The sequence below is a fragment of the Misgurnus anguillicaudatus genome, chromosome 22, assembly GCF_027580225.2.
Source record: "Misgurnus anguillicaudatus chromosome 22, ASM2758022v2, whole genome shotgun sequence".
Classification (NCBI taxonomy): Eukaryota; Metazoa; Chordata; class Actinopteri; order Cypriniformes; family Cobitidae; genus Misgurnus; species Misgurnus anguillicaudatus.
Genome location: NC_073358.2, coordinates 24,926,642 through 24,941,657, shown reverse-complemented (window position 1 = coordinate 24,941,657; position 15,016 = coordinate 24,926,642). Strand labels below are relative to the sequence as shown.

General features: G+C 35.8%; 1 protein-coding gene across 1 annotated transcript; it reads right to left on the bottom strand.

Moving 5' to 3' along the window:
• Positions 1-310: 310 nt before the first annotated feature.
• Positions 311-5,565, bottom strand: isl1a (ISL LIM homeobox 1a). The gene is made up of 6 exons (XM_055199934.2): positions 5,284-5,565; positions 4,551-4,740; positions 3,570-3,829; positions 2,002-2,288; positions 1,681-1,848; positions 311-1,530 (listed from the first exon to the last, which is right to left on the bottom strand). The coding sequence occupies exons 1-6, from the start codon at positions 5,309-5,311 to the stop codon at positions 1,414-1,416; spliced, it is 1,050 nt and encodes a 349-aa protein (XP_055055909.1). The 5' UTR covers positions 5,312-5,565; the 3' UTR covers positions 311-1,413.
• Positions 5,566-15,016: the final 9,451 nt, after the last annotated feature.

Here is a 15,016-nt window from a genome sequence, read left to right as displayed (position 1 = left end):
TGAATGGTGGCTGCACTAGCAAGGTCATTGCAGTTTTTATGACAACCTTGATATGATTCTTTAAATGTTTGGAGTTAATGGTGTAAGAGAACTGTTTGCACATTAGAGAACTCAAAGCAGTGGGTATATTAATAAAATGATAATTGCCTAATTCTTAGGCCAGCTATAATGAGCAATTGTTACAAGGTTAATGTGAAAATTATCTGCTTGTTATTCATACAGTTGTCTCTATACACCACACCATATTGTGCTTACAGTGCTGTTAATGTCACGTTATTTAACAATATATATTTTATCTTGCTCACCAGCTTTACTGGACATAAGCCTTAAATATTATGAAATTGAGATGTAGTGATTCATATTTAAAAAAGCTTCACGTGTCCGGCCGTTCACTTACAGTTCACGTCAAATTTTATTGATCAAATTTTCCTGAAGATAACTCGACATATGGCGTTGTTCTTACATCATTCTTTGATAAAAGGACAGGACGCGTAAAGTATAATTGATCATTCTGAGCCGACAATATTCTTTTACTCATTTTTTACTTCAGCAAGTAAAAGTACACAAAAGTGGCATGTCATTTGACAATAAATAATAAAATATTTTGTAATACAGGAACAAAAAAGAAACCTTCTAATCATTCATATTAACTTAAACCTATACACATCTTTGGGAAAGAAAACGTTCTCGGACGGACACAAACACATGAAATTCCCACACAGCTTGTGGCAAAATAGAGGTATACCTTGTTGCAATGCTTTAGTACTTGGACTTGAAAAGAGACCATATAAGAAAACTGTAATCGCAGTAGACCTCGGCTGCCATAACCTCTTCAAAACGACTTATTTGTGAACTAGTCCATTTCGATCTATCATATAGAAAGAAAATAAACAGTCATGGATTCATTATAGGCTACTCACGTTGCGCACAAGTAGTAGGCTATGGATGTATATTAGACTACGTTCATTTGCGTCTTAAATCCGTAGAGGTCCATTGATTTGTCAAAAAAGTGGGAAAAGAAATGTGTTGGGGTATTTGGCAAAAGTGTAGCCGATCAGGTCCACTCGGCCGCGGGCACTGTGATGGTCATGTGAATACGTGCACCGACTGTGTCCACTTTCGCTGGAGTTTGCAACTGCTCATCAACAATAATCTACGTATTAATGGTCTTTTCGGCACTCGTTGGACTTGCTCGGTACAGCTGAGTGTGTTTAAATCCCATGATTGTCATCACAGTGTATAAATACAACCAAGTATTCGATATAGAGGCCTCGTGCAGTTGGAGGATGGGGTTTTATTCAGGAGTGGCCCTAAATGAAATAGGGATGGAAGAAACTTCACGACCCCCTCTCTGAGATTGGTTCCCCGACGCATCCTTTTCTAGACCTCTGGTGCAGGAGATAATCCATTGGTCTAGGCCTCTATAGGACTCGCTACCATACTGTTTGGTGTATCTGGCAGCTGAGAGGACATCGAGGCGACCTCGCTTCCCGTGGAGTTCGATCCAGGCCCTCCTTCTGAAAAATTAACCTAAAATAAAGAAAATATATTATTATTATTATTATTATTATTATTATTATTATTATTATTATTATTATTATTATTAGAGATTGTAGTAATGGTTGTGTGGTTTTGTCTTGTTGCAGTAGCCTGTCCTAACGCACAGTTTTGCGCACTCACCAGTTGCTGGAAAGCAGGCTGGTCGATGTCACTCTGCAGTGCGAAGTCACTCAAGACTTTCCAAGGCGGTTGGTAACTCTGCACCTCCACTTGGTTTGCCTGCAAACCACCGTCGTGTCTCTCTGGACTGGTTGCCACCATTGGAGTTCCTGTCATTCCTTGGATGTTCTGCAGATGGGCACACATTTTTTTTCGAATTAAAATATATATAATATATATTTTATGCGTTTATACATACAAACTTTATTTTCCAAAAATCTAAATGCGTTGATTGTAACAAAACATTTATTTAATAGACCACCAAAGCACCACCGGCCTTACCGTTTTGTCGTTGGGTTGCTGCTGCTGAAGTTGCTTCATCAGTATGCTCCTCTTTTTGTCCTTGCAGCGCTTGTTTTGAAACCAAACCCTGATGACTCTCGGGCTTAGACCCGTCATTTCAACGAGCTGCTCTTTCATAAGGGCATCGGGTCGAGGGTTGGCATTGTAACAAGTCCTTAAGGTATGAAGTTGTTTTTCGTTAAGGACTGTCCGGACGCGGGTCGTTTTCTCGGGCTGCTTGTGCACATGAGGTCGAAGCGCAGGCTGACGTGCTGAAATAGGCTCTGCTGCAAATAAATAAATAAAAATGAAATAAATGAAATAGTTGTTAATTAAAAACAGCTCCAGTTATAACTCATGCGATTATATTTAAGCAATTTATATGGATACAAACTTTGCAGTATAAAGCCCACATACACAGGATATACTTTATATAAAGCCATAATAATAATATACCAATTTACAAAAATAGTTAAAACGGAATGTTTGTATAGTGACCTCAAACTAGTGTTTTTACGCAAGAAATACATATTCATGTGTTTGATATTTTGCTGTATTGACGAAGGAAATCGCTCAGAATGCATCATTTATAAACAAATTACTAATAAAAATATTCATCCCTAAATGTAATTAATAATTCTGCACATTAAGGCATACTGTTTTTAACTACTTTAAATGCAGCCCTTGTTGCAGTCCTTGTTCTAGCTGGATGCAGTAAATTTGGAGGGCGATTATGACCCAATGCGTCACACAGATAGGTTTACGACACTTAATTAAACCAATCTGTGCATACCTCTAAATTTTAAATAATCAGGTCCACCCATGCAGTGTACTGCCATATCATTATTTTAAAGCAGTTTGTTATCAATGCGCATGCATTAATTAACAACAAATTTTGTGATGGTTACACATTCAATGACAAATTCTTTACACAAAATGATTCCACAAAATTTAATTATGTTTTAAAACACTGCAACTAAATTTGTCAGTAAATCGGTATAACATGTTAAACAATTAAACAACTTAAAACGTATTTTTTGAGGGCCTTTAAAATTTGGAGTATGCTAAATGCGTTTCAATTTAAGGCTGACTTAAAATATAATAGCTTAATGTTTTTACTTGTCACACACATCATACATACAATCGCACATGTCTCATCGTTTCACAGTTTAAGATTTAATTTTAATCAATTGCAGTTATATTCTGCTTATTTATCAGCCTCCAGCATAGAAGCTGACACTGTTGCGTGGTTGCCTCTAATCGGTAGAGACTATCCATTTCATGCATGAAGAGCTGAATTCAATAACAGTCAAACAACAAGAATATAAAAAATAATACTGTCAAACCGAACGTACGGTTGACTTACTAATATAATCATTATTTAAGGGTGTTTATGATGCAATTTATAAAAAAGTCTAAATCTTGCAAAGTATAACAGGGGTTGCTGACAGTTATTTCTTTGTGAAACAGATTTTAATCATCTATAGATTCATTATGTCTACAGAAGTTTACACAGAGAAATAATGCGCTTGAGCAAACAACGTTTTGTAAGAGAATATTATGCCTACCTGCCATTTGTAAAGGTCTCGCCGGATGTAATGGGCTTAACGGGTCACCAGCACCCATTGTTGCCCGCTCCACTACGTCATGGTCGGCCCTGCAGAAGAGTCCATCTTCCCGTAGAGCAAACTCGTCTCCCGGGATGAGCTGCCGACTACACGCCACACATCTAAAACACTCGATATGATAAACCTTCGAGCGTGCTCTCATAACAAAATCATTCTTGCTGAAACCGATGTTGCACTTAGCACATTTAATGCCGTATAACCTGCAAAGGAGAAAAGAAAATAAATTAAAATGTGCAATATTTTAGTAAAATAATAAATACCATATTTAAGAACATTTTAGCAGTCACTCGACGTAAGAATTTTGGTCTATATTCGAATGAAAATAACAGAAATAAAAATTGTGTAATTGCCAGAAATTATTGCATGTTTAAAATTGTTTTATAATAGAAGACAATCCAAGCTATACAAATCAGTCTACAAGTTGTTTAAAAATAGTTTACTAGCTAATAATTACATTATTAGTTATTATTACAAGAACAACAAAAACATCAATATAATAACAATGACAACAACAATCGTAAATCAATAATAATAATAATAATAATAATTATTATAATAATTATAATAATAATAATAATCTGTAAGCTATTATGCATGTTTTAAACAGTGATGCTTATCCCTGACATAAAACTGTCGCATATAACAATGTTATATTCTGTATTGTCAATGACCGACTCAGTGCGATTAAACTTCGTAGAGTTACATGTTACAATACTCTATTAATGAATAAAGCTTCACAATAACTTCGGAGTAATTGTGCAGCAGCCTCATTTACAACATGAGATTAGCATATAGGTGCTGTCTAGTAAAAAAAATGAATGACAGCATGCTACCGTGTAGCAACAACGAATAATGAGAGGTTACTGTCATTCAGTTGTCCACACTCGAAAACTAAAACATGACCTAATTGATCTGCATTACCTGATGTAGTCCCGTTTACAGTAAGTTTTTCCATCTCGGACAAAACACGTACAGGACTCGTCTAGGTACTGGTTACATTCTGCACATTTCAAACACGCCGCGTGCCACTCCAGGTCCGGGGACACCCGCAAAATATACTGGTCATGGATTTGGTTCCCACAGCCGACACACAACGAGATTATACGCTTTTCTGATTGCGAAAAAGAAAGCACAGAACAATGTATGTAAGCACTTTTTGAATAGAACTGTAACAGTATCTGTATCATGTTATGCCCTAATCTGCCAGTTTAATACTTAAACAATATATGTAAAATAAAAGACACTATAAATTGGTTAAAAAGGGATGCTGACAATTCATAACTGTCAAATGATTGGCAGAATTTGTCAAACGACATTAAAAATAGGCGAATAATAATAATAGCGTATTAAAAATAATATTAATAAATAATCCGTGAAATATTATGTAATTTCGAATGATTTGAAATGATATGAAATTGTTAAGAATGGGCCCTATCTGTAATGATTTAACATTTGTAAGTATTGTATTCGTCCCTATAACACCGGCATACGCATTTAATTTTATTCTGTAGCTACAGAACTTTTAAACTTTTGACAAACACGAAACGAAGTATTAAAATCAAACAAAGTATTCGCACACAGACATTGTTCGTCATAATTAGCTAAATGTATCAGTGTCATTACACAAATAAATAAACATTGCAGCATAACTTACTTTTTGGTGGGTCCCCCATGTCTCCCATGTCAAGAAAGTAAGGCGGTGTTAGGTCCACTTTTAAAACGGAGAAAAGGCCCTTAGCGCCCGTGTTTTGATCAGTGAAGGTGGGAAAGTGGCCGAGGGTTCGAGGTGTTGCAGGACTTCCCGGAATCGAGATGCTTGCGATTAGAGTTAGGGGTGTGTGTTGCGCTCCTGTGCTTGGTCACAGTATTGATGGGCCACTCTTGTCCCTATCTCTCTCCCTCTCTCAAACTCCGTCGGCTTCAGCTCTTCTCTCTCTCTATTGGTCTGACGTAGGACACTCATACGTCACCTTTATTAGAAGCTGATTGGATATGGAAAGACGACCGAACAGCTGTTCGGAGCCGGCACTGATGAGTTGTCTTGCATTTACTTTTATTTCATTCATACATTTTCTCAATATTTTGATACTTAATTGTGGAATTAAATAAATACAAAATATTCTATCTTAAAAAGTATTATGTATTTTAATAAAAAATATATAAAATAGACATATATTTGATTAATATAAATTATTTTAGTATAGTAGTACAATTTAGCCTTATTGAGTAAGATAGTGTTAGAGATAATTGTGTTACTGTCGTTGCGTGTTCATAAATTTATTAATTTTTAGGTGTAGGCTAATTTAAATTTATAGGACAATTTAAGTAAATACTGTTTTGCTTCACTGTAGCTAAAATATGCAACTAAAATATGAATAGCCTAAATAGTAAATAAAAATGAGGAGGGACGACAGTCATTGCCTTATGTTCTAAGTCGTAATAATAAATATTTCGTTTTTTTTTTTTATTAAGTCAGTGAAAGAAACAAATCTGACATATCTGAAAGGAATCTCTGCACCGACCAAGGAAAGGTGCACATCCGTATTTAGGCAGTTCCTCACATGGGTGCATAACACGATTGAAATCGATGGCGCATTTCAGGGTTGTCGCTATTCAAACTAAAACGCAATTACAGCATATAATTGCAGATAATGACCGTTTTAAACTGCGCGAGGCACGCGTGTAAAATAATCTCAATGTAAGTAATGGATTGGTTGAACAAACAGGCTGAACATTTCACAGTGTTGCCAAAATCTCACGAATCTTTTACATCGGCAGGGAAAGTTTAACTGGGGAACAGAGAAAGATTTTTTATGTAGGCTATAGAGTTAAACTGAGCTATCAGTTTGTAACCCACATAATTCCGATTCGTACATAATTTCAGCACATTTTGATAGACACAATAACTGTTTTAAAGAAAAAACGAATTTCTTTCAATCATAATGGATAAAAATGTACAACACATTTCTAACATTTTATAAATGCAGCACAAGTGTCCGAGGTATGACAGCAGGGTTGACTCTATAACAGACACAAACACGCCCTCTTGTGTTACAGTAGCAGTGTGGCCTAAAATCAGATCCATCAAACAAAGACACAAGGAATAATGGACGAGCTTGTGTTGTAAATATTCTGAGGGATTGCTGAATAACCCATTTAGCAATTTGTGATTATTTTGTATTGGAGAATGTAAAGCCTATGTCCATATAGGCATTTGTTTGTGCCAGAGCATTTTTTCTTTTATGTCCATAACCTTTATGTTTTGTGTTTACCTTTACCTTTATCACTTTGCATGCTTTTCAATTTGCATGCTACAGTCCAGTATATGAACACATGCAATTCGGTGATATATGGATGAATGAATGGATGGATGGATAATTGTGCAGTGGTTCCCAAACTTTTTCAGAGTGCGGCCCCCCTTGTGTACGGTGCATTCCTTCGCGGTCGCCAAAGAAAATTTGTGACAAAAAACTATTCTAAAACTCAACATTTTAATAAAAAAACATTAAATTATACAAACAAGTAGTGCTTTTGGTTAGTAGCCTTATTTTTTTAGGTTTAACTACACAGAATTGATAATATATTAATGTATTTCATAAAATTACATAAAACAGGGGGCCCCCCTGGCACCATCTTGCGGCCCCCCTGGGGGCCCTGGCCCCCAGTTTGAAAACCACTGGTGTAGGGTAAATGAGTAGGCTAATAACAGAACATAATGGATTATCATGTTTTTTCAGCATGGTCTCAGTCAATTTAATGTTCAAATTTTTATCGATACTAATCAAGTACTAAACAAGTATTATTTGGCAGATTAATAAGGAATAACACTGAAGACCTATAGAAATGCACTGCAATCCGCAAGCCTTCTAAAGCAAGTAGCCTATATGTTTAATTGAATGCATTTATTGAATGTATATGAAGACTTTTTTCTAAAAAGAATGTGATCTCTATATTAAATCATGTGCTACAACACCATATAAACTGTATTCATATAATTGCTATAAACGTGACTGATTTCATGAGGTTTAATGTGTCATTAACTGTGATAAGAAAATGTTCATGATGGCTCCATATGTTTGGCAGTATAAATAATTTACTGTTCAGGATAAGTACTATTTCCACCATATTTTTTGCAAATTGCACAAATATATTTCTTTAGCAAGGAGACATTAAGTAAATAAATGGGACTTATGGTAAATGTGTCTATATGAAAAGTTTAATCATTATACTGTCAAAAATCTGTTTTTTTTATTTTAAGGTATGGGTTCTGCAACCTGAAACATTTCTAACAGATTAAATCTGTCAACAAAATTAAAAGGCAATTTATCCGCAGGTCTTTATTATTCTTATGATCAAGTCAGGGCAATGATTCATTGAAATGTGTTTACCTGACAGTTAAATCAGAATGGAAATTCCCTTCCTTTCCTGGAGATTAAATCTTTCACTTATTTCTTTCTATATCGCATAATTCACTTATGTTCTTCACTTACTACTTCTCTTCTTCATTCACTTATATCTGTGCAATTATATTATGATTAGAAAGGTTTTGTAAGCAGGACAGTGGCATCCTGTAGGCAATGTTTTAGCAAATCATTGTTTCAGATTTATAAAATATATTTATATCAACATAATTCTAGAACGTCATTACCAGTATAATACCAATAAGTATTGTGTTCTCAAGTTTTATTTGTTATGTCATAACATGACACCTACTACCTCTTGGGCTTGCTGGTTTAAATCTTACAAAGATCCAGCCCTGACAATCTCAGCACAATGGGTATTTGTTTTTGGACTTAAAGTAGTCATGTTACATCTTAATAAACGTTACATGCAATCCTTACTATATGCTAATCACTGCATGCCAACTTAGGGAGGAGCTATACAAGGTTATTTATTTGTCTGTTTGTTTTTAGGGCAGCACTGACATAAAGGAATAAAATTCGGACATTATTTACTTACCCTTGTGTTGTTTTAAACCTGCCTTTCCTTTGTGGAATACAAAATGGAGATGTTACAGTACTGAATTGAAAAAAACGTGTGAACATTCATCAGTTTTTATATTTTGTGTTTCAAATCTATGTTAGAAATGACTTCCAGGTGAGTTTTCAAGCTTTGAAAAAATACCAGGATATATAAACATTTTGGTAGGAATTCAAAATTGCAATTCTGAGGATAAAAACTACAGTAACTAGGTTTTCTGTTTGAAAATGTGACCCTTATTCAGGTCTCTCATTAACCTTCAGCTTCATTGATCATCCTCACGGCTGAAGCTTGGCTAAATTTGGAAATGCATTTGAGAGGCATTGGAGGTTAGAACACAACCTGAAGGATACGTATGGACAAAGTACCCTTTATGTAATGCCCTTTGTTTTAATTGAATGCATTATATCTTTTGGTAAAGAATGAAAGAAAGAAATATGGAAAAATATCATAATCTTTCATATATCTTAAATTATATCACAGAAATGTTCGTCCCTGTACAGTATATGTCACAACTAGGGTACCAGTACAAGTCTTATGCTGAAGGCTTTTTATTGAGATGTTATTATTGGTGCAGTGCTACAAAGACTGTAGTCAAAGACTAAAGTGTACAATGCTCTCTCAGCCTTTTTCAGAGGAGTTGAAGTATCAATGCGCTTGTAAATTTAGGCTGTTAGATTCAATGTGACAACAGTAGTCAGTCCTTACAGCCCAGCAGGAGTCCAGTGTTGAATGGTAAGACGAGCAGCGTTTCAGCTACTTTGTGTGCATTTGTGTGTTACTACTGTATGTATGTGTCTCATCATTTTTTAGACCTAATACATTTCTTTATAACCGAGATCTCTTCACACTAAGCAACTATGTGTTTTAGTGTCTGTGTGTGTTAATGCAGTGTACTACAGGTTTTCACAAAATGAGTCATTTTGATTGTAGTTTAACATGTTCTGAAGAACAGTGCTAAAACAAACTAAAAAAAAGCTTTCCACCTCATCACTTTGACAGACACACTTGCCAATTTTGTCGTATACACTGTCTTCAGATTCTCTACGTTTCTTTCCATTTCCTATCAGTTTAAAAAAAAAAGATGAAGTGCATTAAGCATTGCATTAGATTTTAAAAATTAATAATGACAATATACAGTACAGTATGTGTAAAACCTTATTTTTTCTCATTTGCAGTATTTACGTTTATATGACAGGGGCAATACACAATATATTTGGACCAAATTATATATTATAAATTTTATACCACGGGTCTGTTGAATGCTGCATTCTGGTTGGCTGAGAAATGTTCTATGGGTGTTGATTATTTTTCTGTAAACCGCACACCTATCTTTATAAATGTCTTAAAAATAGGCACCAGAGCAATGTTTGTGGTAACCGTGGTATAAGAGGAATAATTGACTCCGGTCCTTTGAATTATTTGAAAATAATGCACACCTGCGGTGTAACCACCTTGGGTTAGGGCATTACCACCTTGGTGTGCATTATTTTATTATAATTCAATGGCCCGTCGTCAATTATTCCGTACATATATTATATATTGTGCATTGTCCCTGTCAAATAAACGTAAATACTGCAAATGAGAAAAAATAAATAACAGAGGTTTTACACATACTGTAGTAAAATCTAATGCAATGCTTAATGCACTTGATCTTTTTTTCAATTTACATATGTTGTCATTTAAACAGGTGAGTTTGCAGTTTGCACTTTAGTCCTCCTGTTGTGCTTATCTTTTAAAATATAAATATAGATTTCTGTCATCTCAAATGATTTAGGTAGGTATCACATGCAATGTTTTGTGTTACATGTGTTATTTGCTTTTGTTTGTTCGTCTACATTCATAAAAAAGTTATATAAGGGTATCAACCAGTGGCAGCTCTAGATGCTCATCCAAGGGTCACAAATTCAAAATATGCGTTCGGATTGTCATGTGTGTTGCTTGTGTTTTCAAAATATTTGTTTGTGAACCATGTGAACCATGTGCATTACGTGTTTTGTCAAAATAAGTGCCTGCTGCACACGCGTCAAAACCGTTTTTGATAAAAGAGACGCTCACGTTCACAAAATACACGCAAGACACTCCCTTAACACTAAACTCTGATACACATGAGATTATGCGAGTATCTGGCAAACGCAAGCGTCTCTTAATCATAAACCCTTTAGACACGTCTGCAGCAGGCACTTATTTTGACAAGACACGTGATGCACATAGGTTAACTCGACGTGCAGAACACATATTTTGAAATTACGAACCACACACATGATGGCTACATAAATGTTGTGACGAACTTCGCATTGGGCGCCCTCAAAAAAAAGGAGACACCGGGTGATACGAACCTAACCAATTTAGTTTAGTTAACTGAAGCATCTACAGATCCATCACTGTTTTGTTACAGATATTTATCAAATGCAAAAGAAGTTTCACTTTAGTCTTCACTAGCAGTCTTATCTTATGCATGCTGCAGTGAAGCTATATAACATTCTGTGCTTTGTAGCAACATTCGCACTGTCTCACAGTAGCTAATATTGTCTCTTTCACCAAGGATTTCAGCTGTAGTGAACTGGCCGTAATCCATATTTATGACTGAGTCAGAATAAAACGAAAGCTGTTTCACTTCCCAGTATAAATTGGCTTTGGCTGTTGTAATTCATAACTCACAGCAAGAATGTTTTCAAATATAATTAAGACCAGGCCACATCTTTAAAAGCAGGCAGAAATGCACGTGTAACTATTCAGACCTTGTCCTCTGTTTTGGCTATTTTACGGCAAATAACTAATTAGCATCATTAACAGAAGTGCTATTGATGCACTATCTGCACCGTTGAAAACCTCTCGGCTTTGAATACAGTGTCAGTGATACTTTATTTTAAAGTCAAGGACTTCATCTGCTCTTCATTTGCAAAAGGCTTCCTCTGAAGGGCTTATTACGTCCTTCGTTTTCATTTTGTCTCGCCTGATTTTTCCATACCTACAGTATCAGAATTGACACTACATCTCGTGAGTCCGCTGCGAGTCGTCAGTCTGTCCATTCCTACTCATCATCAAGACTCCGGAGGGATGAGGATCTCATCTGGGTCACTTGTGGTCATAGACCATATGGCTGCCTTAGTCCTGGCCTACCTGAAGCAGCAATGCTAATCACTGGTGCCACTTGACACCAGAGGGACAGATGGTGTTCCTGGTTCTGTGCACAGGACTACTGCTAGACTCAGCGCTGGTACCGCAAACCTTTTCGCCTCTGCTACAGTTGGACTGAGAGGCACAATGAAGGTGATGATGTGTCAGGGACGATTATATGTGATGCTTCCCACATTCTCTTGTTTTGTCCCCTGGGTGTATATCTGCCCACGGCTATGACTGATGGCAAATTTCAACGCTCTTAAAATAATTTCAAACACAACTGCATGGACAATATGGTTTATAGTGAATCACAAATCTAAGGGTTGAAGTATAAGATTTCATGCTAGATTTCATAAACTGCAATTTGTGAAGGTAAACTGCAAATTATTCACTCTAAAAACAAACTGTGCTAAATAGCACTAAAGTGGTTCTTGGCTCGTAATCATAGAGAAACCATTTTTAGTGCTATAGCACCTATGAAGAACCATTCGGGGGTGATATAGCACCAATATAGCACCAGATTTGGTTCTACATGGCACAGTATGGTTCTACACAGGTGCTACACAGGTACTTCATCAGTGCTATATGGCACTTAAAATGGTTCCTATGATTACGAACCAAGTACCACTTTTAGTGCTATTTAGCACCGTTTGTTTTTAAAGTGTTGTTTCCATTTGCTTTGCTCTTTTTTGGGAGCTAAAGTATTTATTTTTCTTCTTGTACTCATTCAAATGCACCAATGGGACGCCTACATCTTGATCATTACCATCACTCAGGACTATGCTTATGACTATGCTTGTTTTTGCCCTTTATTTTAGTATGTTGTTGTGTTCGGCATTTCTTGTACTGTTTGGTTGACTGATTTGGTTTTAATACATTACTCATATTTAATTATTTATTATGTCTGTATATATGAAGAGTTTAGATGCAAACGCAGCTAAAAATAAGATAGTGATATTGACCAATGCTCTCATATTATACGTTCATCAAATACTTAAAAGTTCACAAAGTGCATGGAAGATGAAAGTGAAACGACTGTTGATCTCAAACTTGCCTATTTGTGAGCATTTGGACCTGAATACAACCTAAATGTGGCAGTCACATGCATCACAGCGCCTCTTAATGTGTGCTTCAGTTTCTTCAATTTTACATTTTGAACAACCTGATCTCACAAATTTCCATGGTATAGTCACAGAATATTTAGTTAATTTTTCCGTGCCATTGTCACGGATCTCCACATTTTTCTGTGGCCGTACCACAGACTTTCTTTTCTGTGTCATTGACACGGATTGGTTACTCAACAGTTTTGTCCTATATTCTTACCATTGTCGCTTTGGTTTAGGTTTAGATTTACATAAAATGACATCCTTACCCAAACCCAACTCTATCCCTAACGCCAGCTCTAACCCTAGCGACAATGGTTTAAAAATCAGAAAATATAAAAGAATAAATCAGAAAAAAATAGCATAAATCAATACTTAAAGTGACATCCTAAAGCAAACACCAAATCGAATTCTAAACCGAAGCGACAATGGTTTGAAAATAGGAAAACGCAGTTGAGTAAAAAGTAAAAAGAAAGTCTGTGGTACAGCCATGGAAAAATGAGGAGCTCTGTGACAATGCCACGGAAAAATGAGAAAATATTTTGTGACTATACCAAGGAACTCTGACTTTCATCATTTTAAATGTTTCAAGTTACATCTTTAGTGATTTTTGCAACTGTGTAGGGGAGACCGGGGTTGGTTGTCACAATTTTTACTCATTCATGAATTGCTCATCTTCAAAAAATCTTTCAGCAGTTATTCCTACATGAAATGAAAGCTTGGGGTCTTAGCTTTAAATGTGTATACTTTTTAATTTTTGAATGTATTGTAACAGGAAGTAAATAACCATCAGAGACACTCTGACACAATGTGACAACCAACCCTATCACAGGGTTGGTTGTCACGGGGTATGGGGTTGGTTGTCCCTATAGTGGTTCAATAGGATTTCGGTGATAAATTGGGATCTGAAAAGATAATGTGTAACTTTAGTTTTTTAAGCTAGAAACTGCAAATAAGTTTTAATATGAATACCACCCCTATGATAGATAATCATCAATGCCCATTATGTTTTAACAATAGGATTAAAGTGGGTGATCAGTTACTTGAATTGTCTACTGTGTTGAGAAATAAAATGAAATAATTTTTAGTGTTAAAACCTCTTTGTTTAATGCTTTATTTACTTTATTTTAACAACAAACAAAACCAAAACAAACAGACCAACAGTCTTAAAAGGTCTACATGTCCAATACTCACATGTGACAACCAACCCCGCAAGCTATGTGACAACCATCCCCAACTGACTACTTAACAAACATGATAAGCTACATTGTCAAAAATAAAGGTACGAGGCTGTCACTGGGGCAGTACCCTTTAAAAAAGGTCCTAATATGTACCATTTATGTACAAATACGTACCTTTAAAGGTACATTTTGGCAGTTCAAAGTACTAATATGCACTCTTTGGGTACAAAGGTGTACCTTTTTGAAAGGGTACTGTCCCAGTGACAACTTTTGTACCTTTATTTCTGAGAGTGTAGCTGCCACACGGCTTTAACTTGATAGCTAAAAGATGACTCAAAATAAAGCTACTACTTTTGGCTTTTTAATGAGTGTTTTGTTTTTGAATGACTAATATCCTACAAACTCTCAACACAAAAACAACACCAACATAAAAATTTACTCTGACCCATAAAAATAAAAAATGTCTCCTAACCTCAATGTTTTGTTTCTGCTCAGCAAAATTACAAGTGCAAATGAGTAAGCTATTAAAGGCTAACAAATTGATATCAAAATTGCACCACAGCGCCATGTAGTATGTCTGGAATAAGCAGTGTGACAACCAACCCATGGGACAACCAGCCCCGGTCTACCCTACTTTGTCTTGTCTTGTCCAAAGAAGTTAATTTTTTTAGAAGTGGAGGTTTTTGCAAAAAAACATACATGCACTTAGAGGATTTTGCAGCAAAAGACTATATATAATAATAATTTATACCAAATGGCTGTTGAATGCTTTATTCTGCTGGCTAAACGCACACCTGACCTGTCAAATGTCTTAAAATAACCACCAGAGCAATAGTATAAGCTAAATAATTGACTCCGGTCCTTTGATGCACATAATGCATACCCACGATGAAAAGGCATTATATATATACATATTTATATATGCAATTTCTTGTAAGCCAGCTTCAGAAGAGGATTTCTTCTGGGACATGAAAACTGAATTGTTGCAGTTTGCAGCATA

Bases quoted from the DNA above. Each gene is read 5' to 3' on its own strand.
- isl1a (XM_055199934.2), bottom strand. From the start codon at position 5,311: ATGGGAGACATGGGGGACCCACCAAAAA. The intron at 4,741-5,283 runs GTAAGTTATGCT...TTTCGCAATCAG, and splicing joins CATGGGGGACCCACCAAAAA to AAAAGCGTATAATCTCGTTG. The intron at 1,531-1,680 runs GTGAGTGCGCAA...TCTTTATTTTAG, and splicing joins AGCCTGCTTTCCAGCAACTG to GTTAATTTTTCAGAAGGAGG.